This window comes from Gymnogyps californianus, chromosome 1 (genome assembly GCF_018139145.2).
Source record: "Gymnogyps californianus isolate 813 chromosome 1, ASM1813914v2, whole genome shotgun sequence".
Taxonomy (NCBI): Eukaryota; Metazoa; Chordata; class Aves; order Accipitriformes; family Cathartidae; genus Gymnogyps; species Gymnogyps californianus.
In genome coordinates this window covers 179,399,969-179,427,742 of record NC_059471.1, presented here as the reverse complement: position 1 = coordinate 179,427,742, position 27,774 = coordinate 179,399,969, and the positions used below count along the sequence as shown (strand labels likewise).

At 38.3% G+C, this 27,774-nt stretch overlaps 1 protein-coding gene across 4 annotated transcripts in view; it reads left to right on the top strand.

Annotated features, from left to right (window-relative positions):
* CPSF6 (cleavage and polyadenylation specific factor 6) overlaps positions 1-14,464 on the top strand; it is a 30,392-nt gene extending 15,928 nt beyond the window's left edge. For 2 of the 4 annotated variants that reach the window (XM_050914160.1, XM_050914018.1), the window contains 3 exons: positions 117-270; positions 1,285-1,476; positions 9,077-14,464. In XM_050914160.1, coding sequence (XP_050770117.1) covers positions 117-270; positions 1,285-1,471 — 341 coding nt within the window. In that variant the 3' untranslated portion in view covers positions 1,472-1,476; positions 9,077-14,464. Of the gene's footprint in view, positions 1-116; positions 271-1,281; positions 1,477-9,076 lie in introns of all 4 variants that reach the window. The other 2 variants (XM_050914076.1, XM_050913970.1) reach the window with 1 other exon arrangement.
* Positions 14,465-27,774: the final 13,310 nt, after the last annotated feature.

Below are 27,774 nucleotides of genomic sequence, written 5' to 3'. Positions count from 1 at the left end.
TACAGTAAATGATCTGGATGGCTGTTGAAGATACTCGAAATGGTAATACTATTACAGATAAAAATCTTTGTTTTAATTTGCATAATTTTCTGATCATGATCTTATATCGTTTTCAGGGGACTATGGAAGTGCTATAGAGACCTTGGTAACTGCAATTTCCTTAATTAAACAGTCCAAAGTATCTGCGGATGATCGCTGTAAAGTACTTATTAGCTCTCTTCAGGACTGCCTTCATGGAATTGAGTCCAAGTCTTATGGTTCTGGATCCAGGTAAAACTTTCCTCTTCCATTTGCCCTTACTTACAGAAGGGAAGGTGTAGCACCGGACTAGTTCACAGAAAAAACTAAGCCATGTAAGAAGCTTAGTGATTTGCTGAGTTGCACAAGAAATGTGTGAAAGAACCAAATAGGGGTTTCCCAAACTTAGCTGCCTTTTAATTAACCCTCTTTTCAAAATTGGTCTGACTAGCTTAAATTTAACTCTTCATTTTGTTTAGTATCCTTTCCTACATGGTACTCTTGCAATGTGTAAACTTCAAAATAGAATTATTCTTTATCAATTAAGATGTCCAGTGCATAATTTTTATTAGAATTTGCTATTGGAAATTAAGATTGAGGATATTTGATGCCAGCTTTCATTTTGCTTAAAAGTAATTTTCTCCACACTTGTCACAGTAGAAATACACTTGAGTTGGGGGAAAAAAGTTGGGCAGCATGGTTTTGTCTTTTGTCCTTTGTCATACAATCTAAAAATCAAGAGTAGGTAGATTTGAAATTCATGGACTCTTCTACCTAGTACAAATAAGAGATTGGTATTTCTTTCAAAACTTAAACACCCCTTTCAGTGTTAGGACAAACACTGAGCCTCTAGTTCATTTGGATACTGTAGCAGTAGTGTAGTTGGCCTTGAATATTAAAAATGCAAAGACAGCTGGTTTTGGCACATACTTTCAGTAAGCAGATTAGCAGCCATGTTGTAGTCATCATTTGAGGTATGGTGTGTTCCCCTAGCTGATTTCAGCCCTCTCATCCTCCATTCTGAGCATGGACTTTCTGACTTTTCCTTGGTGGATTAGAAAGTGGATGCACCTTACTATCTGTAACTGAATTCTTAGCCACCACCTTTTATACCAGCTATCTTTCATGTTATATACAAAAACGTACCTGCATCACAGTGAACAGATACTTCTCTCGTATCCTTTTTTGATCAAATTCATACCAAAATTGGCATGCGGATGGCTTGTATTTTGAAGAAGAATGTAATGAAGTAATTTCTTTTAGAAGACGTGAGCGATCCAGAGAGAGGGACCACAGTAGGTCACGAGAAAAAAGTAGGCGCCACAAATCACGTAGTAGAGATCGTCATGATGACTACTATCGGGAAAGAAGCCGTGAAAGAGAGAGGCATCGTGATCGTGACAGAGATCGCGACAGAGAACGAGACAGAGAGAGAGAATATCGTCATCGTTAAAGAAGGTGAGCATTTGTTTTTCATGTTCTTCAACTTTACTGTTACTGACTTACTAAAAGTAACTACTCTAGGTTTGGGATTATTTACACCATCAATGTCTGCATTTAAATGGTCCTGCAGTATGTACTGAATCACTTTCTTCTTGCAGCATCTGACATGAACATAGGTAAGTAACGACAGGTAACTGGTCTTGGGAGGGAGGGAGTATTTGTGTGATTATCTTCTGCAGTTTGCATGCCGCCTTTTTAATTTTAGGTGGTATTAATGTTTGCAGTTTTTATGAAATGCGATTAAACCAATTCGTAAAAAAGCGGTAAGCCAGACTGATAAGTCTGCTCTCTTTGTAATCTTAGAAGATTATATGAAATTTATGGTTGTATTTCTTACTTGTATTTTAAAATACTAATTTTGTATTTTAAAATCTACTTGTGAAGGGACTGCAGCATTTAGCTCTTCATGTGTCATATGTGGATTATTTCAGTTTAGGGAACACATGTACATACAGTTGCTGTCCTCGCACAAGTATGGCGGTGGGTTTTTGGGGGTTTTGTTTTTGTTTTTCCCCAGTGAGTTGTAATCAAATTCAGGAAATATAGCCAGACTTTGCTCTTTATTTTATGAAATGTGACCTGTCAGTATCTTCTGCCTTCTGGCTAAATTCAGGTGTTATCTTCAATAAGATTTATGATCAGTTGTTCCCCACCATCCTGATTTTTCATTCTCCACCCCACACCCCTTCCCCCAAGAGTAAAGTCATTTTCTAAAGACTAGTAAACAAATGTATGACACAACGACTGTTTCTTTTCTGGTTGTTCATGAACTAACGTGTTCTTTTATTTCATATATCTGCAGTCTTGCATGTATCAAATGTCTAGATAGCTACAGAGTAGCATGCTAAATAATGTTTTTTTCAGTGTACTGCTGAGAGCTTTAAAATACATAGAAATGTTCATCACGTTATATAATATACCATTTTGAGGACTGGGAATTCAAGCTACCCATGATTCCTTATATTTGACAATTGGAGAAAACCCTACCTATTAGTTTTTCTGCAGTGGTCTTTTCCCTTTTTAGAAGAACTTCCCACTACATCTACACTAAGATTGAAGCTTGCAGACTTGCCTGCCTGCCCAGCTTCCATTTCTTACATTTACCCTCAGATTTAGTTTCCAGATTTGCATGTGGTATTTATTCATGGAAGTTCATTTACAGAAGTTAAATAGAGCAAAACTTTTTAGAAATCATATAAAATGTAGTATACTCCTAAGTGAAAATATAATTTTGTATTAGTTAAATGTCAGGTTTTCAGTCAGGCTTTTGTGTCACTGACTCCTTTGGGAGAGAACAAATTCTGATACTAAATGCTTTAGTCTGTTGAGTATTAAGCGGGTTGTTGTCTTGGATTCATATACGAACAGGGGACACACAAAGCTGTAACCAACCTAGAGAAGGGGAGTCAAACGCTTAAATAGCAAGGTGAAACGTGGCAGCTGAAATAAAGTTGGCAGTATATATCTGTTAATGCCACTTTTTGTCATAAAAAACGGATTGGTAGAAATATTTTTGGAATTGCATAAAAATAGCAACTGTGGTTCTTAATTGTAAAGTATCAGAACACAAAAATACAGATTTAACAAAAGTAAATGTAGTTTCTTTTGTTGAACTGGATTTTTACCTTTTGTGATAAATAAGTATTTGTGATATTTGCAAATAGTTGTTATTAATAGGAGGTAACCATTGAGCTGAGTGGTGGATGCATTTCCAGAGTGTTTTCCTTGCAAGCCATACTAAAAATTGTTAATAACCTGGAATTTAAGATAATTTTTTTTTACCCTTGGCATACTTTATTAATCTAGCTTTAATTTTTGTGTATTTAGTGTTGTGCACGTAGATGTGGAGTTTCTGTGCCAAGTACAGATTCCCTACCCTGTCACCCCAAGAAAACATATCAAATAGCATTAGGTTGCATTTTATAATTTCCAAAGCACAATTTTAAAATGAGGCTGTGGTTTCAGTCTCAGTTCAGGTGGGATTTATATATGCAACATCCTTCAACTTTGTTGTGTGCTGGGACTTCTCTTTTCTTTCAGAAGGGTTGTGTAGGGAAGATTCCTGTGTGCAAACAAGAAAATAGGTCCTAAGGACTTGATTTAAAGGGCAAATTTAGTATTCTGCATGTAAATGAAAGCATTTGGTATTTTTAAAGTTAAGTTGTAAACATTTTGTCTTGTTGCTGTCTTAATGAAGAAGGGCTTTATTGTAGTTTTGTTTTTATATATTTATACACCCCCCCCAAAAGAAATACAGTTATCTCCTGGTTTGTATGTTTCATTTTCACTAAGATGTATGTTGCCATACATTTTTTTGTTTCATTCTTTACATTGATTAATATTCATAAACGGATTTAACAGTCTCAGTCATTTAATAAATATCAGCAGTGCTGAAAAGAGTTACTCCCCATATTACTGTGTTTTGCCAGATAACATGAAGTTGCCTCTGTGCCTGCACCCTATGAATGGCACCTATACTTCTCCTTATTGTGTACCTATAGTCATAACTGTGATACTGTACTGGCATTTTTTTTTTAAAGTGTTGCACATCTAGTTTAGAAGGATTTTAAAGGTCCATTGTGAACATTTTTGTATACAGTGAAATTCAGTTTGTACTGTGTTACATTTATAGAGATGGGTTAAATTGGAATAACTTACTAAATGTGTTTATAATAATAAAACTCTATTAAAAAGTTTAGATGTACCATAGCAGGTATTTACACTTCTGTTTGTACACTTCATGATTTAAAATTAAATTCTTGCAAGATTTTTGTGCCTTCACTTGAGTAAGGTTTCATGTACATTGATAATCCATTCTACAGAATTACTGTAAACTGAATGTTTCCTTGAAACATCTTGCCTTTGCTTGTAGAAAGCCTATAAATACAAAAGAGAACAATGGATTTAAGACAAATGTCTAACCTGTATTAGTCAAGAAAACTAAGAATCCAATAGAATGGTATTTATAAGGATTAACAGCAAAATTAATGTGTACAAACAGAATAGTAATGTAAGATCATCAGCATGAGTCCTGACTCTCTTTTGACAGAATTTTTTTTTTTAGTTTAACTGATACTCAATGATGTATTTCTAGCTGATACATTGTCCCAATCTTAATCTATCTGAATTCCTATAACTGCTGAATGTTAAATTTTTCATTTTATGTTTTTGTTATTGGGTTGATTGATTATTTCCTATTTAAACTGGATTTGGACTGAATTGCAAAGACAAAACCACAACATTGTAACAGTTGATATGTATGTAGACTTTGTACTCCATATTTCATGTTTTTTCTCTGATTTTTCTGCTCTCAAACCACTGTAAGCAAAATAATTTAAAGTCTGAGGCTCATATGCTTCTTCAAAAACTGCTCTCAGCTCTCTCTGAAATAGTTTCAGCTTTGGAGTGATCCAAGAACTAACATGGTTGGAATTTTTTTGGTGTCAGTAGGAGGGGAAATGGTACTGATAGTTTAAGTAACATTCATTATATTTTTGCTTAGATATGTAGGAACTGTCCTGTAACAGTGTATTAGCAACCACTTAAATATCTAGTGAAGTATGAAATTAGCCTATTAAGAAACCTTGTAAATTAGTAGGAAAATGCCTATTTTTAAAGTTATTTTAATAATAAGCTTCTAGTTAATAACAGAATTTTAAGTGAATCGTGGTAGCATTATTCAAGACCTGGGTATATGTACCTGTCTAGGATTATTTCAGATCTTCTCAGTATTAAGCTATTATGAACGTTACTTACCTAATCTTTCTTTTTTTAAAATGTGTATTTTTGAGGAAGCACATATGTGGGGCTGGCACTATTCTACTGCATCTAGCATTCAGCAGAGAAATAATGCTTTGTGCATCTGATTCAGTATTTGAAATCCACCATAGAGTGAAAGAGGCAAGCAGTGCCACTGTTGTATGTGCTTCTTAAAGTCTATTTTATGGCTACTCTGGTGCTTTACAGAAACATATAGTTTGTTTCTTAATGTTCAGTGATTTCTCTCATTTTCTTGAGGGTGATAAGATGATTCGAAAAACAAACTGAAAATCTTATGCTATTGTTTATTTTCAAATTCATGACTGCATAACTTTTATTAATTTTTTCCATGAACATGTTGCTGTAACTTTGTTGTCTTCTGAGGTGTCTTTAGACATGTTTATATTTTTGTGTTCCCCACATCCTGTGCTTTTTTCTTTTGTTTGTGAAATCAGTAGTTTTGACAAATTTGAGCTGTGTGAAAGTTCCCCAAGAAACTTTAAGGCTTTATAGCATTTGAAACATAAAGAAGTTACTTGCAAGTGAAAATGTTGGTTTGATGCAGTGTTCTCCAAAGAATGAACAAATTCAGTTTTTTCCTTTTGCTCATTGTGGTTTGAGAACTAAGATTTCTTTTTACAAAAAAAAAAAAAAAAAGAGAGATGAGAGATATCTTCATTTTTATGTTTTCCTGTGGCAGCCTGATCTACCTTTTTGTGTCTTCCTCATATATTAATGTGAAAGATCCTTGCCAATAATTCACATCTTTTTAATTTGTAAACTAAAGATTGAGTTTTCTGAACACACCTCTCTGTTCATCAGTTATTTTTGGTGAATAGACAGGCTGGGATAGTAGGAGAAAGACATATGATGACTGAAACTAGTTTGGGAGCATTCTTTTTCTTCCCGTGTAAAATTATTTATAAAATCAGGAAATTGTTTTGGTGTTGATCTTAAATTATACACTAACATTGAACAAAGATACCAGGTAAGTACACTAGTAATAGGGGGAAAAAAAATATGCAACAAATGGAAGAAGGTGCTAGTGGTGGTAAAATAGTCTGTTTGTACGTGTATGATGAACAGAATCACATATGTATCTCAGCTTACACGCAGAAAGACAAATATAGAGTCAAGCTTGAAATTCCTTCTTTCTCACTGTGTTACAGCTAAAGCATCACAGTATTTGGAGGTTTGTGATGTTCTGGAATGTAGGTTAAGTTAAAACAAATTTTGGCTTTCAAGCTGATACTTACTGTGGGATTTTTGCTTTGTATATTTTTTTATGTATAGAATAAAATAAAGGAGAATTACATGAAGTAATTCTTAGGAGCTATTAGGATATAATGACAAATGTGTATCATGCATTTTACTGAAATGTGAACATGTTGGGAGATTGAAATTCAATCTCTGAAAATATCAGAAATTATACTACTATAACAAAACTATGACGGGTATGTGCACATACAGCTTTAAACTACTGTAGAATTTTCACACGTCTAAAAGCTGTTTAAAGCTTTTATATGCTTATTTGGATAATTGGAATTAAAGGGAAAAAATTAGAGCTGCTACTGCAAGATGCTTTATATATATAAGAAATCTATTGGGTTTTGTTGTAAGAGTCTGTGGAAAAAAAGTGCTCAAGTTGCATCTTGCATAAATACAAAAATGTTTGATCACTTAAGTTCTGGGATTTCATTTGTGAAATGTTCTGGCATAAACCCCTAACTTTTAAACCACAAAATGACTATTTAACAGATAAGTCTGAAATTTGGGTTTTATTAGTAGAAATGCTGAGAAACTGTTGCTGTATGGTGTTAAATTGTACAAACCTAACACATGCTTGGGACGGATAGCTTATATGAGCTTGAGGCAGATGGAAAACAACATTGCCAAGAAGTACTGACTAGAGATTTAATCTTTTTTTTTTTTTTTAAGTTGTTTCTTACTTCAATATTCTACATGCTTGTAGAATACTGAAAAGGGCTGAGTATGAAGGTATAATCCATACAGATTTATTTCTTCCTTTTGGAACCACAAAGGTTTCCAGTTTTGCCAAGATATAGCGGCAGAATACTTGGAACCAAAATGTACACCACTTATGTTTTTTAAAATGAAGGTTCAGTGTGGTGCTGACAATCTTAAGAGCCCTATAATGAAAAGTATTAATCCCAAGTCCAGTTTATCATGCATTCTTTAAAGTTCCTGTAGTTCCATAAGTACCCTTACAAATCTAGCAAATTATTCCCAGGAACTGAAGCTTTCTTATGCTAGTATTATAAATCATATATATGGTGCTTTGGATCTGTTAACTGTCGCCATAGAAGTGATAAAGATCCATAATTCTTGCCGCAGCAATTGTATGATGAGAGCAGCAAATTCTGACACGCAGTCTCACAGCTGTCATACTTACTTTCTCCACTAAAAAACTGAGATTCTCCCCTGTCTGTTTGTGCTAACTTAGCTCGCAACTCTGAACACATCTTCTTGAGGCAGCACTTTGTCACTTTGCTACTAATTCATTTTAGAAGTACATAATACCTATGGAAATTTTGGTCTCTGGGGAAGGAACTTCCCCAAAAGTAGTTACTGGTTGATACATTCATGACTTGGGAACAAAGTCTGTGAATAAGAAAAGAAATTCCAGTCACTGCTTTGGATTTGGATTAGTTTACATGCATACTGTAGTGTATAGAGCCTACTTGGTTATACATTTTTTTTAAAGTTATTATTAACAGTCACTTTGGGGAAAGGAAGAAGAAATGTGTCAATTGTTCATGCAAAAATTGAGTACTTTGTTTTCCCAACTGCTTTGAAATTACTATACTAGTAGAAGAATATTTGACAGCTGTGTACTGGTGCACGTTCATGAAATTGCTCCTCTAAATGTCTTGTTTTTCAAATGAACGATTTAATGTGTTGGTTTTTTGAACAATTTGATTTAAACTATTTTGAAATTACTGAATGTTGAAATTGTGAATTATTAATGAAATGAAGATAGCTAATTGTTTTGTAATGGAATTCAACTGAAATCCAGTGTATGGAATTATACCATCCCAAGTATTTTGTGAATTCTTACAGTAATTAACTCTGAATGGTGTGGTTCCTTAATTTGCCAAAACACATGAGAGTAGGACGTAGAGCTTGGGGTTTTTTCTAGGGCAAGTAGGTGAGGAAACCTGCAAATCTATACTGTATTATTTGAAAAGCGGGTTCTTGTGATTAAACTGCAAGCGTGTATTTTTAGATGTGAAGCCCATCCTGCTTGCCACTAGTCTGAAAATTTTGAAGTACTGGTATCAGATTCTGTGCACTTTTAAATGTTACTGAGCTGTGAGCCATCCCTTCATTATACAATCAGTGCATTACTTAAATGTCAAACCAGCTTAAAACTTCTGTAAGTGGGCAGGTAAAAATGTAAAAATCTAGTTGTGGCAAAATTACCTTACGTACTTGTTCGTTTACTCTTGCAGAATGCATACTTTAGGAAATGTTCTATATAAATGTTTCCATCAGTCACAGGAACAGTAGCTATTTCTTCCTTATCATTTGATACTTCAAGTGTGAAATTTATATTCTTTCAACTTTGTTGTACAACAACATTAATTTTGTTTTTAACTGTTGTATTAGAAAACAATTTCGTGCACAAACAAGTAGCTACTGCTTCTGGGTATTTTGTGTTAGTTTACATATGGTGAAGTAGATGCACGACTCGTGTATGTATAGATAAGCCAACAATTTTCTGTGTATTATGGGGACTAGCAAAATCTACATCACAAATTTTGACACATTACAGCTGAAGGAAGAGGAACAGCGTTGCAAGACAAGATACATTCTTCAAGGAAAGATGCTTGTCCAGCAGTTTGCTTCATGTGATTGAACTGAGCCTGTAAGGATTCATGGATAAAATGAACAGGAATAGATCTGAATAAAGCAAATCTGCATACATGGTAACCAGTAGCTCTTTTACTTTTTTATGTTGCTTAACTGTTTTATTTGAGGGAAACCTGTGTGATTTAAACCTTATAGCTTTTGCAACTTTATTACTGGTTATATACAGTTGGCAATTATAATGTGCAAGCAATTGGAAAAAGTCAAGTAAATGCTTGTTTTTATAGTAGTTTGTTCATGTTAAACTGTTCATATGATAATGTCTGTACACAGCACCACTGATTACAGTAGATGTAGTGTTGTAATAAACTGTTTAATGGGGCTGATGTGTAAAGCTGTTCAAGTTATTTGATGTTTACACCTCAGGGAAAGTCTTGTGTTCAGCAATATTTAAAGATAATGTTACAATGAAAACATTGATGCTGTTTTTAAAAACATCGCAATAGTTCTTGCATATGCCTCAACCTAATCTTGCATTCAGTGAGTTAAACATACTAATGTTGCTCTCACACATTCAATTTTGATATGAAAATAGGTGGTTACATAAAACCTTTAATGCTATTTTGCTTTCTAGCAGTGTTTACCTAGGTGGCTTGTGAATTTGCTAATTGACATATATATATAAAACTGTAAAAACTGCAGCTCTTTGTGGTCTGTTTTGAGGAGAGGTGGTCCCAGGCCTGTGATTTTAGCACTCTGAAAATTTTCTCTCTCATACAGCCTTGATCCTGATTGACACTACAGTTAATATAAACTTAAACTGCTCATATGAACTTAAACTGTCCATAATAAGGGGTGGAAAGGTTAGGTTTAAAAACCAAAACAAAACCCTGCAGTTGTTTACAGTTTTATAGTAATAGTGCTTGTTGTGTGTTCCCTCTCCACCCCCAAGGCTATAGCAGTCTGTACATAGTTGTGTATTAGCAATGTGCCAGAAGAAACCAGATGTTTCCATTTTTCAGACTTTATGGGTTTGGTATTTTCTTAATACTTTGGGGTTTATTCACACATGCATATAAAAGAGAAGGTACACTTGTATGTCCTTGTTCAGTGATGGGCATTATTTAAATGTCTTAGCAAAAAGTGGCGCTAATTAAATCTGTCAGATGAGGTTTTGTAAATTTACCTAAAAACAAATTATTGGAGCTCACAGTGAAAGTTGACTTCAAATTCAAGAATTTGTTTTAAATTTCGTTGTGTCAAATGCAAGTGAATAGAAGGTTCATATAAGTTGCAAAAACTTAGTTTCTGGCAGCCTTGCACAAAGGCTCACTTGTAGTCTGTTGTAAATTGTTATGTAACGGATTTATTCTTGGAGTTTTCACTTATTCAAATAGCTGCACTTAATGTTTTAAGTTAAGTTTCAAGACCTCAGATGGCTTTAAGAGGCAACTCTTAGACAACTCGTGATTTCTTTTTTTACCGATTTTGAAGATTTTACAGCTGACCTAAAATGTTGCCCTGTTCAGGAAAGCACTTAAATCCATTTGGTTTTCCAGAACATCTAAAGCATGTGCTTACGTTCCATAGATTTCAAGGAATGTAAACGTACGCTTTAAGTACCTTATTTGCATACGTGACTGATCTTTTATGCTTTACTGAGTTGGGACCAGTAGCCTGTGCAACTGCGAAGTTTTGCATAAGTCTGAAATGCTCTAATATTTTTGTCACCTACCATTCAGCCAGGTTTCCTGCAGCCAGGTTGATGCTTTTGGACTTGGCTACAGCTTCAGACTCTCCCCTTTTTTTTCCTTAAATTGTGTACCTCAGTTCCTCATGCATGGGATCACTGGTGTTTATTGAACTATTTGCTACTGAGAAGATATTTGACATGTTTGTTTAATCCTGTTTGAAAATGAAAGCTGCCTTTTAAAATTTTGTAAAACTGAAAGTTGTGTCAAACAAGTCATGACTCATTTCCTGCTTTTTGTGAATAGGTGTTGGTTACAAACAGTACTGTTGTAATTTTTTTTCTTTCTTTACTTAAAAACATTGTTTACTGCTGTGTGTAATAAGTTTAAGGAAGAAATAACCTGCCTGTAGCTGTTACATGGGGAATAGCTAATACTGGAGAGGCAGCAGGTAAGTAATGTTCCATTGCATAGATATATTAAATCTGAAAATAAAAAAAGTAATTTTACAAGCATTTTATGCAGGAACTGATATTTTACTCCACAGTGAAATAGATTTAAGGAGACTGTTGCTCTTTTTACACAGAGTGTAATTTCTCACTCGCATGTAGATTTCCATTGCTGGCAATGGAAATAGCAGGGAGGGAATAGCAGGGGGAAAATAATGTAAGTTAAACCGAGCGATCATTGTGACTTGAGAGATGAGGTCCCCGTATGAAGCCCCTTATTTCTACCTGTTCTCCGAATACGTAGTTTTAACTGATAAATGTACTGTGTTGCAATTTAGATAATACTCTCTTGTTATTGTGAGTTTCATTTGTTAGATGTTTTTTTAATGAAACAAAAAAATGTACAGAAAAAATCCAAAGACCCTGATAGACACCAAAAAGGAATATGCCTAATGCACATCATGTATAACTGGATCTGCAGTAGAATTTTTACCAGATTTTGGTTTATTAAACGTTACTGGCAATTTCCTGTGCACGCTCAGGAAATAGCAGTTTGGTAACTTACTGACTGGTGATGATGCCATGATGGCCACTGCTGTGCTCTTTGATATTCATCCAGTTGTATTTCATCTCCTTTTGCTGATGAAAGGACAAAATAGTCTGTGAGGAGATACTTTATTTCTTTCAAATACTGATTTTATAAGTAACGTTGAAAATAATATCTTAAGGCTGTGTCCTTTATCTTGAAAGACAAAACCAACAAGTAGTGACTTAGGAGTGGCAGTGCTTTAGCAACAGAAGTTGTTTTACTGGAGGTTTGTTTTTTAGAAGTAGAGGGGTTTTTTTAAAGTAAAATTTCTACTGGACTGTATGTTTTGACAGGTCAAAAATACTTCTTCAGAAGAAGAACATAGTATTTTGGAAACTGTAGAGTCTTTTTTTTTTTCCTCATTCCCTTTTTGCTTTCTGTGCCAATAATTTTAGTTCTGATTGCATTTTGAAAAACGTTTGTCAGAACTTCTTCAATTTTTTATTTACAGTGTGGTTTATAAGCTTGGATAGCTGTTGTTTTTGTGTTGAACAAGATATCTTATTAAATTTAGGCATTAGCGTGATTTTTTTCTTTTTTTTAAGGAGTGAGTGCTTTCTGGTTTTGTTCCTTTGAAATTGGTGAGGCTTAGTTTTTCTAACTGTATTTTTTTACATGGTTGTTTAGTTGCATACCCAAACCCTTGTAAATTTTTTCCTAGTTGTATGTGGAAAATTGGAGATTTAAATGTTGTATATACTTGTCATCTGTGTTTCTAGTAAAAATACATGGTATTCTTTATAGAAATACTTAATTCCTGATTTCCTTTTCTTATCCACTTGCTCTCTGTGTACAGGTTAAACAGACTTTGCTTCTATTTTTATTTATAGAATTTTATACATAGCCTCTTAAAGTTATCATTGGTTCTGGTGTAAACTGAGATACAGCCTTAAATTTCCTAACATAATGCACATTAAGATACTGTTAGTCATGTAGATTCAAATATAAAACATGCATGTTTAAGACTGGTACTCTTCAGAGATCCAAGACAGTAAATTGTTTCTGCCTTGAAATACAAACTCCTCAAGATCTTGGAGAAGGAAAATGCAGGTCAGTGTGCATATACTTAAAGAAAATGGAATTCTTTCCAAAATAAGTATTTTGATGTAGGAAAGAAGCAACGTGGATTTGTTTAGGATTTAAATTATTTTGTAATTGACTGCACAGGTCTTAAACATAATGGTTGCAGCATGCTAATTAGTCATGATGTTTATGCAGAAATACTGTCTCTTGCAACTGTTTACTATGATGCCGTGCAATTAATATTGCAGACAGGCTTGGGGTGGGTGGAGGTGTTGAGGTGGTTTTTGTTTTTTGTTGTGGCCCCCTCTCCCCCCCAATTTAAGATCTGACATGCTATGTACTTCTAGTTTCATTTTTGCTTTAGAGGATGAATTACTAACGAGCAGTTTGGAGCATAGAATTTCCTCAATTTGATGTTCTCATGGGATTCCCCGCCCCCCATGTTGGACAAAATATGATAAAGCATCTCATTCTATTTGTGTATTTTGCGCTTGTTAGTTCTTGAATCCTTTCTGTAGCCCCAGTTATTGCAGTGGGTTCTAGGTTCTGGTATGACCTATGCCTGTGCTTAAATCTTTTAAAGCTTCCTTGCAAATATACTAGTTTTACTGAAGTCTCTTGAAAATACTAAAGAGTATACCTTTGATCCCAATGAAACAGAGCATTTAAGTTGTAAAAATTCCCACCTATTCATACCATGTAATGTGATTTTTACATGATTCAGTGCTAACACTTTGGAGTATATTCAAGTAATAGACTTTGGCCTCACTCTCTTGTATACTGTATTTTGTAATAGAAAATATTTTAAACTGTGCATATTATTATTACATTACAAAAGAGACATTCCCTGGATCTTCAAATGTAAGAAAATGAGGAATGTGTGTGCTTTTATAAATACAAGTGATTGCAAATTCAGTTTCCTTACTACTGCAGGCGTCCTTTTTTAAAATAAAAAAAAAAAAGGGGGGGAAAAAAAAAAAGCCAGGTGTTTTAAAAGTGAAATACATTCCTGTTTGGTAAACCTTAACATTTTTATGACAATTACCAGCACTGCTGACTTTCTAAAGAAAAGGCTGTATTGTCTTCCTGTACCATTCCATTTCCTGATTCCCATTTTGCACAAGGATGTATGAGTAAACTATTCAAGAAATGGTTTTGAAATGCAGGAGGGGGGCTTGTCGAAGTTGCAATGCGGAATTGCAATGCAAAATGTAGGGAAATGGATGCCTGTCAGAATGCCTGACTCCAAAGGATTTTATATATATAGTAAACAGTTTCCTGATACCGGCAGGCCAAAGAGTCTGTTGAATACTTGAGTTTCTGGAGACCTATATTTCTCAACAAGGTAAGATGGTATCCTAGCAAATGTGGATTTTAATACATTTTCAGCAGAGGTACTTAGTTAATCTGTAAGTTTAGGGATCATTTCATCTTTTTTAGATGTTATACTTGAAATATTGCATAACTTTTAGCTTTCATGGGTTTCTTTTTTTTCAGCCTTTAGGAGACTGTTAAGCAATTTGCTGTCCAACTTTTGTGTTGGTCTTAAACTGCAATAGTAGTTTACCTTGTATTGAAGAAATAAAGGCCATTTTTATATTAAAAAATACTTTTTGTCTGTCTTCATTTCAGCTTGTCTAATATCTTTGCAGTGCCCATATTGTCAGAGTTTTCAAATTTTCAGACATTAAAACATAGTGTGGTCATTCTAATGTTATTATAGCTAGATTCTGTGCTGTAAGTATTTCTGAATCTAGAAATAGTTTTGTTCATACTAGCTCTTGTCCTCATTTGGTCTTTAAAGACTTTTTGCAGAGTTTAAAATTAGTGAAAAGTGCAGACTTTTTTTTTTTAAGCCAACCTTTTTGTCAGTTTTCTGTAAAATGTAGCGACCCACGTGTAATATGTCAACTGAAGGAATAAAACAAAAGCGTGCTGTGTAAAGCAATTTCAGTCTCTTAAAATTACATTTTCAGAATCAAACATTAGTGTACCAATGTTTGGAGCTGTGGGCTTGCTATATAGGAGGCATTAAACCAGTGATGATAAAACTTTTTAATCTGGCTTCTTGAGTTGACTAAATCTTGCCAATGTTAATCATGACAAAGCATGTGTGTGTTAAACACAGCAGTGGTAAAACAGCTGTATGGCAGGTTGAACTGTTGTCAGCTCCTCTCATGCAGACAGTTGGTCTGGTACCAGTGACAATATCCTTTTGGCACTGGGGTTTCACGGCCAAATGTTTTACTCTGCTACTAAATCAGAACGTTGTATGTGTAAAACACACATCTGTATGTTACATACAAAAAGTCATTAGCATTGCCATAGTGTGCCATACTAATGGTGAACTTTTCATCATTCATAATGTTTGTTGAAGTTCACTTACTGTAGCACAAAATGAGCTATATCCGTTGTACCATCTTAGATTACTGGTGCCATTTTGCAGTGTTGTCGGCTCCAACTTTTGTCTGTGATGAGCCTCCAGCATTTGGCAGTGGTAAGATTATGTGAGAGTGCTGATTTTTCATTTGGGAAAAATATTTTTTTTCTAATCTTTATAGCTTCAAAAAGAAGTATCAAATGCAGTCTGATTGGCTTGGAAAAACACAACATTAATGATTGTATTTAACCATGATTTTTGAATGAATGAAGGTGGGTAATTGTATGGGTCTGTGTGGAGGAAACAAAACGCTCATTAGAAAATGAACCTGAATTTCTTTGGCTAGTGCTCTAAACCTGTAATAACGAAAATAACATTCACTTACTCTAAAGGGCTCAAATTTTAATTGTTCAAAATAGCAAGCGACAGGATAGGAAAACTAACTTGGCCACTGATTATTTACTGCACTGTGTCTGAATTTTCACAGTTAAGCTGGGTTTTTAACTAGATGAGCATGGGTTGTAGCTCGACTTCATTGACAGAGTGAAGGTTTGGACAGAGGTGGAAGGAGTGTTGGGCTGTGGCTGGTGGGGTTCAGGGGACTCCAGGCTTCCTTCTGGGTGGAGAGCACAGGGAAAAATCATTGCTAACTCTTTATTTTAAAATACCTTGTTGCAATTTTCCTCCAGGTTAGGGTGTTCAGCAGTTCCTGTTGCTGAATGGGAGAGAATTGTAAAGCATCCTGTCCCCAAAAACATAGGATGTATACTCTAAGATAAACACAGTGAGGATTCAGTAGCACGTGGATGAATTCATTGTGGAAGCATTCAAGCATAGGTTAACTAACCAGGATGCCAGATCACGAAGGTCTGATTTGAAACAGTATCAGAAGCACGAGGAAGGTAAGCACTCTGAGTATGGGTTTTCTTCCATGTAAGCTCTCTGGGGAAAATACCATCCCTTGAATTGGAGACAAGGAAATTGATGACGCTTCTTAGGAAAACTCATTCAATTCTACTTAAAAGAACCTTGCCTCTGGCCTTTATCAGTGTCCTCTCCATAGCTGCTGCAGATTGAAAGGCCCAGAAACAGGTGAGCTGGAGGGAGAGATCCTGCTGGAATCCAGGCTTCAGCAGAAGAATTGCTGTCCTTGCTTGTTCCCTGCCTCCAGTGCCCAGCAATGTGGAAACCGGTGCAGAAGCATCCTCTCTGCCACCTCTTGCTGGAGGCTGACTGCCCTCAGAAAAGAGAGCTAACCCTTCCCATCTACCCTATCCTCTGAGGGCTGCAAATAAGAAAAAAAAAAAAAAAGGCCAAAACCCAAAACGACCCACACCAGGATAAACCTGTTCCTGAGCACAGCTGTACTTGGCTGAGTAACATCACTGTGTGGCCCTTAATACTGACCGGCAGTTTTTTGGGAGGAGAGGGAGGTGGAAGGCATTTGTGAGGTTTAGCAGGGGAGCCTAAAATAGTCACTTCTGTGAGTCATGTGTTCTTACGCCAGCTGCAGTTGAAGGGAGACTTCTGGACTGCAGAAACTGTTCCTGTGAGGTAGCTCTGGAGTTCTTGTGCAGATGTTCTGCTGCAGGTTTTGAAGCCCAGGCAGGGGGACAGCGAAGTCCCCAGGATATCTTTATGCAAAGAGAAAGTGTTCCCTTCTGCTGCGGCACGCGTTCTGACCCAGCCTCACTGAAGGCACTACTGAACTTTCTCGTCTTGCAAAGCTGTCATCTTGCTTCATTTCCTGTCAGCAGAGGAGTGCTACTGATCGGGGAGCAGCTTTAGTTCTTGAAATTTGTCTCTATGGAAATGAAAGACAAAAGCACCTGCTGGGAAGCAGACATTGAGTAAGCAGTTAAAAGTGTCCTTTTTGACCCGTTACGTTTGGGGTGGGAAGAGATGCTCAGGTTCAGAGTATTAGTGCTGTTCTCTACCTTTTTATTCTCCCCTGGTTTGTCCTTCAAACAGTTTCATAATGTTGCAGCTGGACCAGGGGAGATGCTAAGCTGCAAAAGAGAGGAGCAGCAGAAAGCAAATCGAATGCCAAGATCAGCAAAGCAAAGTCTGTCTGAAGCTGTGAAAGGTAAGTTTGTCCAGTGCAGGCTGAGTAGAGGAAGACAGAGGTATATGTGTAGCTTATGATCACAAAGATATCTTTTTTACAAACGTTATTAGAGGAAAATCGGATGCAGGCACCTGAGTGTCTTTATACCCAACTTACCCTGAAATGCTAGACTATAACAAATCATGACGTGCCAGGCAAGGAAACACTGATTTAATCATTTTGGGGCCAGAACCTCTGTTTTGCATTGGGAATTACCTGAGTCCTCTTGAAGGCCTGTAGCATCACACTCTCAGAAATACAGCAGTCAACTGACAAAGGATGTTTGCCAAGTTGATCTCTGCATTTTTCCAAAGATAACCACCTGGTAGCATAGCATATTTGTTAAAGGGATGTAGTCTGCACACACAACACCTCTGACAGTGGGTTTGGCATATCCTAAAGTAGTTAAAGCATGACACTACTTGACTTTCTGAATGCCTCTTGGCTAAGAACAGACATTACTCCAAACACAGTGAAGAATTTAATTTTAAAGAGTTGATGCTTTATTCATGCTCTATGAGAGCAGGTAAGGCCGCTGCTGCTCAGGAGAGTTTGTCATGTAAGAGATGGACAGATTAACTGGGACGGCAAGAGGAAGAAAATGTATCAGTCACATTGAATTTTTATATGTTTTACCTCTTAGAAGATACAAAAGCAAGTGATTGCTTCTGAAAAATGGGAGTAAATGGCTGGAAATCAGGAGACGATAAGCCTGCTCCACATCCAAGAAAAGTAACTTGCTGAGAGATGTAGAAGAGAGCCTTCAGAGAGGCAACAGCAAGAGGCCAAAGTGAGAGTGGGGTGGGAATATATTTCCTTTCTTAGACTGGAGATGAAAGGAGGGGTTTGTGAAAGGTGCAGAAGCAATTCGGTGGAGTGGCAGCTAGGGGAGGGCAGTACGTTTGTTTTCAAGGATGTTGCAAGCTGAGAGGTGCGGTGCTGGGCCTGGGCCGAGGGAGGGAGAAAGGCTGGTGCTAAATGAAACAGGCTAAGTTTGTTTTTTTCTGGATGAATTTTTGCTGGTTAAATTTGAGCTGGAAGTGAGTCAGAGAAGAAACTTTTCTCTTTTATTCATGTAACATAATGTATAATATTATAGAAAACAGTGAGCTGCTGGCTGGTTCATGCTTTTAATGCTAAGACACAAAGTATATGGTGTTCAAGGAACTGATCAGAAGTTTTCTGCCTTTCTTACTCTGCTCTTTTTCTGCTCCTGGAGAGACAGTGTGAAAAAAAAAATTGCAGACCATTTTTATTTCTAGAAATACAGGTCTTTTTTCTGCAGGTAGAAGATTGCTGTCCCTTTTAATTATCTGAATCTGTTTCTCCATCTCTTCTGAACAATTTGCAGAAAATTGTGTTAACACTCTGCTTCCCATCAGACTGCAGTAGCTGTAAGTCTTGTGAACCCTGTGCCCTTTGTGTAAGTGGGAAATAGAATTAATTTATTCTCAAACAGCATTTCCCAATTTTACAGAAATGACCCAGTGTAAACAAGTGTTTTTAAATATATATTTTTTTTTTTCTGAACTTTTTTTTCCAAAACACTTGAATCTACTTAGCACTGGCACTCATTGAGTAGATTTTCTCTTTTTATCCTGTATATTAATGAAGTTAGGCCCCTACGTGTTCTGTCACACAAGGAAGGATACGTTCAAAATGGTGCAGAGGTGCACAAGTGGTGTAAAGGGGTCTCCTCCTGCCATCTAGTGGCATGAAAAAACCTCCCCGCTCCTCTTTGCTTTATTCATAATCTCATGAATTGTTATGTCTGTGACCCTTGTTTGTCCAATTACTGTGATAACCACACATCGGTCATTTATCCCATGTATCCACCTCCTTATGAGTTCTGAGCTTTGTCAGCAGAACTAGATGTGATAATCCTCAACTGCCCTAAATTTAAGAAGATGGCAGTCACTTCTTCCCCTTTTTCCACAAAATAAACAAACTTTTTTGTTGTTTTTCTTGCCTTGACACCTCATGCAAAAGTCCTTGTTTCTTCCCTTATTTTCTGCATATTACTTGGAATGCCTTTTGAGTGCGCTGCTTTTAAATTCCTGTGCATGTTTTCCTATATAATACACTTGGAGTGAAAGAAATACTTTAATGCTCAGAAGCGTTTCTTTGACACTGAAAACACTGGAAGATACTGTCCACACAGGCAGAGAAAATGTTGGCTGTAGTTGAACACAACTCCAAAACCTGGCAGAAGATGGGTGGGTTCCCGTGGGGAACAGGCAGCGTTCGCCGCTGAAGGAGCAGGGAGCTCTACAGAGTTACTCTATTTCAGAATGGTTAAACTGATGCTTAAAACTGATTTCTAAAGCTTGCTGGTATCCCCTTTCCCTGTTTAGCCATCTACTTCTTTTTGACAGACAGGCGGCTACGCTCACCACCTTTTACAATCTGCAGACTGTGCTTCACTTAAAAAATACGTGGCTCTGCCTGGATGTGTTACAGCTCCACACTGGTGGGAGGGGATGAAAACAGAGACCATTCATCCCAAACAGAATCCGTATTCATGCGTCAAGCTGTAAGGGACTTGGACTCCCACCTCAAAAAGTTAATTGGAGCCTATACATAATTAAAATTGCAGTTCTCACTTTCCTAAATCATTTAGCCTGGAATCTTTGCAAGATGTAGGTCCACAACCCCCATTTTCTGAAAGACTCGTAGTGTAAGGGTAACGAAAATGGCGAACGGTGTAGAACGGCCAACAGAGCCCTGCAGAAGAAACTGTTGGAAATAATGTCTAAATTGTGTGGTGAGTTCTTTTTTTAATACATAAAGTACTTTGAATGAAAAGGGTCAGAGAAGGCCACTGTTTTATTAGCAGCTATAAAAACAGATGAGAGTGATTTGCCTATTTCTCTACAAGAAAAGCTGTATTTTGAACTTCTCTGTGTAAGTATAAGTTCTCCATAATGATTAAAGCTATCTGCTGGCTGGCTTCCATCTCAGCTGGAGTCCAGGAAAATTTTCTTGGTGTTTCTTTCACAGTGGTAATAGTATAATACTTCAGAAAAATAACTTTTTTTTTTCTGTCATGTGGGATCCCTGCTGTGCCCTCCTAATTTTAAGTTATCCCTGACTGTTCCATTCAGTTATTTATAATATTTAAAAAAGTGATTTTATGCCTTTTACTCAAAATGAATTTACAAATAAAACTCTTAACCTCTACATTATCACCTCCTTCAGCATTTTTTTGTTATAATTACAGCAATAACTGGCTTGAATTTTTAACTGTGAGGGGCTTGGGTGCATTACTGAAGAAGGGGAGGTTTCTAAAAATTCAAGTCTTTATTTAGAAAACTGGCAAGTTGCCAAAACCAAAAAAGCTTTACCACCAAATTAAATTAATAGTCTGTTAAAACCATCGGGGCTAGCAAGAGAGATGGTGGTACAGCATTCATTGCTGGAGCCAGGTTTGTGCTACCTCCAGCTGCGCCTGATCCTTGGAGCAGGCGGCCTCTTCCCCCACTCAAGTTTGTCCTTTCCAGGACTGGAAGAAGTTTGAGGAAAGTCTTAAATGACACTTCTGCAAAGTCAACTCCTGTGAGATTGTATGTAATCCCCTTACAAAGAATAAAAATGTTCCCACCTCTTTTTAACTTGAAAAAATTGGCAAATTTAAAACTACAGTTCTGGAATTAAATCTTGGATTGGCCTAGCCTGGGTAAGGATGCTGAGGCACCTGCTAATTTTGCTGAGAGTGTGGAGCTGGAAGTTGTTCTTTATTTATCGAATATGCCAGTATCCGTGTGCCATCTGAGGGAGCTGTGAAATGTAAAGGCGGCTGGCAGGTGAAGGACTCGGCTCCGTGAGTAGCAGCCAGCTGCCTGTACACGGCTCATTTCTTTCACAACAGCAACATATGATAAAGCTTCACCTAAGCTGCACGCTTGGTCGGAGGCTGAGCTCAACAGTTACGTCATGGTGGCAGATCACGTGCAGCAGCTCCCAAAAACAGGTTGGTAGAAGCAAGCTCAGCACCTGTGTTCTCTAGGGTGCTCCCAGCCCTTTGCTATAGACAGGAACCTGGGTAACGTGGTCTAGTTCAAACAGTCTCATCCATTTCCAGTCCTTCCCACGTCATCTTGTTACGCGAATCTTTTCATGCCACTTGTTCCTACAAAGGTTTTCCCCCACAGCTGGCCCTATGCCACAACCTACTTGTGACTCTGAAGGTGACTGCTGTGAAGACTGCTCTATTTGAGGTGATTTCCTTTATTTGAGTAGGCATAGAGCATGCGTCCGGTGCCAGTTTCTCCAGTTCTGCCACTTCTTTTCTCTTCTTTCTTTTCTTTTTTTACTTGTGCTTCCATGCTGGTAACAACATTCAAGCCTGCGAACATTCAGACAATGAATCCATTCAGTATTGTCTTGGTGATCAAATCTTTGTATGAGGTTTAAAAAAACCGGAAGTTATTTCTTTTTCATTCGCCCGTATCAGTCTTCTCTATGACAAGTCACGCCCAACACGGCAAATTAAAGGTAGATGGGGTTGGGAGTTGGGTGGGTGTCTTTTAGCCTTGCATACTTCATTGCAAGGCCACAGGAGAAAGCAAAGTAGCAATACAGACTGGAAAATATCGCCTGGGATATGAAGTTCAGTCCCGTCCTGGGGCAGATAACCGCGTCTTACAACACTTTCCGAGATTTATCTTACAACCCGATAGGGTCTGTGTGGGGTGTTTGCTCCTGCTCTTCCTACAGGAAGGCTGTCCCACTCCTCCCGTGCTCCAGGGGTTACAAACGTTGAAGTTGCTGCCTGAATTTCTTCTTTGCTAGATTATATTCATTTGATCTTGTGCCGATATTGTTCTCTATCTAGTTATTTCCCTTCCCATTATACTTAGCATTCACAACAACTAGTTAATACTTCCTCTGCCTTTATTTTGGTAAATTTGTTTAAGGAGGCTCTTGCTTTCTTTAGGACGGATTGTGTGTCGTGGTTTAACCCAAGCCAGCAACTAAGCACCACGCAGCCGCTTCCCTCTCCCAGCAGGGTGGGGCGGAGGAAAAAAAAAAACGTAAAACTTGTGGGTTGAGATAAGAATAGTTTAATAACTAAAGTAAAATAAAATACACTACTAACTAATAATAATAATATAATAATTGTAATGAAAAGGAATATAACAAAAACAAAAAAAAGAGAAATAATACCCAAGAAAAGACAAGTGATGCACAATGCAATTGCTCACCACCTGCTGACTGATGTCCGAGCAGCAATCTGCGCCTCCTGGCCAACTCCCCCAGTTTATATACTGGGCATGACGTTCCATGGTATGGAATACCCCTTTGGCTAGTTCAGGTCAGCTGTCCTGGCTCTGCTCCCTCTCAGCTTCTTGTGCACCTGCTTGCTGGCAGAGCATGGGAAACTGGAAAAAAAAATCCTTGACTTCAGCACTACTTAGCAACAACTAAAACATCAGTGTGTTATCAACATTATTCTCACACTAAGTCCAAAACACAGCACTGTACCAAGTGTACTGTAAGAAGAAAATTAACTCTATCCCGGCTGAAACTGGGACACTGTGTTACACCCACTTGCCCTGTTCTTGCATATTTACCTTTCAGTTCATTTTTCCTATAACAGGAGAGAATGTATATTGCTTTAACAGAAACATGCATGCTTTTCCAGATGGGATCTTAACAGGGTTTAGTGTGCTGGCATTAGCATTTAGTCCATTTACTGAAATTACCTTCCCTGCTGGAGCCTCCTGTAGATGCTGTCATCAGCTGGGGTATGTAGTCTTGTCAGATATTTCCAATAAAGAAGTTTTTGATGCTCTTAAATCCTGTTCTGTTCCTACTATGCCATTTTCTAGATCATTCAGTTGTTCCTCTATGAAATCCTTGTTGTCCTCTATTAATTCTAAGTTTGTATCTCTGACAAATACTAGCCTATTTTTATGTTGTCTTTAGCGGCCATTTAATTCTTCAATCTCTTTTCTTCCCATTCTGTTGATACCACTGGAACTGGAGTTGCCGCAATTTTACAACGAAAGATGTCTGGCTGAAAGCCTCGTGCCAGTCACTGTTCCTGCCAGTTCGTCTTATTGTTTGGAGTCATTCCTAAAATACTATAGAGGAACATCCTTGTCACAGAGTCTGTGCATTTTATTGCTCCTGTAACATAGTTACTTTGAAATAACCCATAGACACTCTAATGAATTTTGCTGAGGTTTCCAGCACGTCGTTGTCCTTCACAAAGCTCGTTTAAAGTGTCATACTTTTTTTGTAATCTTGGCAAACTGTTCAGCTGTCCATCACAAACCAAACAGGAATGTTTGGGGCAGGCTGACATCAAGTGAGAGACAGATGAAGTAGTTATCTAGCTCAACCGAACTAAGGAATAATAAAGCTGCAGTGAACAGCGTTGCGGGATTTATATAGGCACACCCTAAGCAGTTTGCCAAAGCCACTCCACAGCACTTCCTAAAATAAGTTTCAATTAACCTTCCCCATGAATTGCGTGCAGAATTGTCAACGGCATTTCCTGCTGCTTTACTACAGTGACGTGATAAAATAGGAGACAGCAGAGTAACAGTTGTTGCTCTAGGTGCAGTGATCCAAGCAGTGATTGCACTTGCATCTGCACGCTTGAAATGAGGGATGCTTTCTGCTGGTCGGTAGCACGGGCGGTGATGTTTGGTTACTGGCCTGCCTGTTCATTAACATCACCTAGGAGTGCATCAGCCCATCCAAAGAACATGCCCAAGCTGAAGCAAAGCTGCTTATTTTCTATACATCAAGCCTTTGCTACTGGTCTGACTGATGCCTCCCAGGCGCTTATGTGTAGTTCATTACATCTTTATTTCTCTATGATTTGGAGTCAGAGCTGCCAGATTAGAAGGGAACATGTAGTCGGGAATTTATTCATTAGCTCCAAGACCAGATCTTCCTTTAATGGTGATGCTTCTTGCAAGCTTTTCTATGTGTGTGAATGTAGAATTGCCTTTGCTGTTTTCTCTCTTTCACGCACTCAGGAACGTTTTCAATACCAGAGAAAAAGAGGAGTGCTCTTCTCGGCACAGGGGGAGTTGTCACACCTACAAAATAAAGGATGAAGTCCCAAAGGTTCATAGCCTCAGGATCTGAAAGACGGTCAGAAACTGTTTATTAGGCTTCTTTAAATGCAACTTTTGAAAAAGAAAGGTGTTCCTGGCCAAGATACTACTAGTTAGTATTCTCATGGTAGGAAAGTGTTAGACTTGACTGGGTGAGTGACAATAAACGAAGGTGGTTTCTCCTCTTCTGCCTTCCTTCCTGCACCCCAAAGAAATGAAGGGGAAAATGGCGTCTTCCATCCATCCCGAAGACTAAGACAGGCTGGAAAATACTCTTTGGCTCCAGCCGCAGGAGTGCCTCGAAGTGTCTGTGGGTGGTGAATGCAGTCACTTAGCCGTGACAAAAGCACATTCTGAATAACATTTGAGGTTTATAGAATCAACCTGCACTGGAAGTAAAACTAATGCTTTCAAGTTTTACTTCCTTTGGGATGTGTTGGGGTTATTTTCCAGCTCAAAAGGTAAAGTGGAACAACTATACAGAAGACCTAGAAAATCAGTTAGTTCCCAGATGACTGTAGTTGGAGTTAATTTTTGGGAGATTTACCCATAAATATTATAATTTTCAGTCAATACTCTGGTGAATAATTTTGCTTCAGCTTTCTGAGCTTTCATTGAAAGACAGAGAAAACCTCCCTTTGTATCCCACCAAAAACTGTAGCTTCCTGAGGAATAAGAATATCCTAAAATAATCAGTATTGTTTTCCAGAATTTCTCCACAGCCTGAAACAACAGATCTGAGGGGCGCAAATGGAATGCTGAATGCCGAAGTTTTAACATGATGTTTAAAACATCAGTATTGCTAATTAAATGCTCGTTATTTCAGTGAAATTTGCAGCAGTGCTCACCCTGCATTCTCACACTCTGAATTTTTATCAAAAATGCCTATAGCTACCCACACCTTCAGTTCCTCCCCTGACAACTCTTAGGGCAGTTGTGATGAGCAGGACAGGACCTTTCTTAGAGGTAACCTTTCATGAAGGAAAATTTTACTTTTCATTAAATAGAGGAAAAAATGGAGAGAATAGACATGTATTTCATTTTCCCCAATAGCAAAGCTAATTGAATTTAAAAGTGGTTGTAAAAGTAGAAATGAATAAATACCTGGGTTCATTTCTACAGTAAGAGAGCACAGGAGCTCTAAATCTGTACAGACATGCCATTTTTAAAACAACTCTACAAGTGTAATCCTTTATTGCCGTTCCTCTCCTCAAAAATACCGCAGCCTGCGGTTGGCGTGAGGTGGCTGATGGCCACTCCTGCAGCTACTGTACTTTGAGCCTTCTGCCACTGCAGTGACAACTGTCCCCAGAGGTTGCTCTTGGGGAGAGCGTATCGCTGCAGATGTGCCACCACCAGTCCCTCCTAGCCCCTTCCCGCACCAGTAGCCGGAGCGTTCCTGCTGGTGCCTTGGGCGGGTGTCCTGAAAGCCTCTTCCCAGCCCAGCTCAGCGTAGGGAGGAATGGTCCTGGAGAGGGAGTGTGGAGCCCTGCTTCCCACCACCGGTGCTCACTGACCCACCTCCGAGTGCCTCCTGCTGCGGGAGACCCCCCTCCCTCTCCTGGCTGCGGGCACGGGCTGGGGGATGTCCAGCCCTGCGAAGAAGCAAGGGGAATGCAGTTCCCCATGAAATACCGACAAAGAAGGGATCAGCGGACAGATTAGAGGACACCACCTGGCAAGGCTGCTCCCTTCTGCTGCAGTGCTGTGGGCAATAGCAGGGTAAGAACGTGCAGTTGTTTGCAAGGTGGAGGTAAAAGGGCACGAGGCCACGGGCCATGGAGAAGGTGCTGATGGTGGTAATGGGCTGGCATGGAGGGAGGGGGGGGGTAAAAGAGGTTTGGGATTTTGTTTCCTTTTAATTTAAGCAAGGGTGGGCAGGGTGATTGGAGGGCATCACCCTTAAGAAGCTTAACAAGAACATGCTTCATGGACACCTTGCAAAAATTCCTGCCACACATCGCTATTTCAACAGACTTCATAGGAATTTGCAGCATTGGCTCAAACAGGAGTCAAATTCCTGCTGGCGCTGTGCTTATTCACCTTCGTAATGGGCAAGGTGTTTCCCCTGTCGTGCTGCGGGCTGTGATTTAAAGGCATTCATTCCTGTACGTGGCCATAGCCGGTGAGGAGTGAAGCAATCTCTGATTACACAGGTTTGCAGGCTGACAGGACGTGAGGCCATGGGCACAAACTGAAACACAGGAGGTTCCCTCTGAACATCAGGAAACAGTTTTTCACTGTAAGGGTGACCGAGCACTGGCACAAGTTGCCCAGAGAGGTTATGGAGTCTCCATCCTTGGAGATGTTCAAAAGCCATCTGGACACGGTCCTGGACAACTGGCTGTAGGTGGCCCTGCTTGTGCAGAGGGGTTGGAGCAGATGACCTCCAGAGGTCCCTTCCCACGTCAACCATCCTGTGATACCCTAAAGTTCAAAGCATGGCTTCAAGTACCCCATTTGTTACTCAGCAGTAAAACAAGCAGATCAGCCAGGGCTGGTACATCTGCAGCTGGCAGACCACCACTGGCAGGGGAATGAGGCAGTAACGGCGAATATTTCTGCTTGACCAACGGAAAGCTACACATTTCTGCATTGGTATTTAGAAATACTAATTGTGGATTGCAAGAGAGGAGTGTCTTAAGATTTTTGTTTCTTCCCTGTTGGTGACAGCACAGTTCTGGTTATTAGAGTCAACTTATAAATAAGAGGATAAAAATAATGAGGATAACAAATCTAAGTTTGAAGACTAAGAAGGTTTTAGCCGCATTTATCATGAAGAAATTGAGACCTTTACTGGATAGCTATGGTATTTAGGTGTCCCTTTGCCTAGTTGCTTATTGCCCTCAGCAGAGGTCAGATAAGAACCCAGATCTCCCAGGCTACTTGATTGACTATGAGGCAACATTAATCCTCAAAAAAGAGAAAAAAGTACAATTTATAGTTGTTAAAGTGAACTAGTTGGTATCATGATGCAATTAGTATAACCAAGGGGCTTAGCGTGGAAGATGGAGTCTAGGGGCAGTGTTAGAAGCGGCTGTTCTCTAACAGAGTTGTGATTTGAAGGGGGACACTGTGAAAGTCTGATCTCTTAGAGGTTGCTGAACATGACAGAGACGATTTTCCAGCCCACCTATCAAAGCGCCTGCAATTCCCCATGCAAAGGTGCCCTAACAAAGCAAAGCAAATAAGATTGTATGCAGGCATACTATTTCTTGCCAGCACTTTCCTTCTGAAATGAATTTAGCAGATCTGAATTTCAAAGTCTAGTCAAAAGTAACCAGCTTGGAATGTCATTAAGAAGTAGATCTGCTTATGGTAGTTCAGCTTCCCTATGCCCACTGAAAAAAA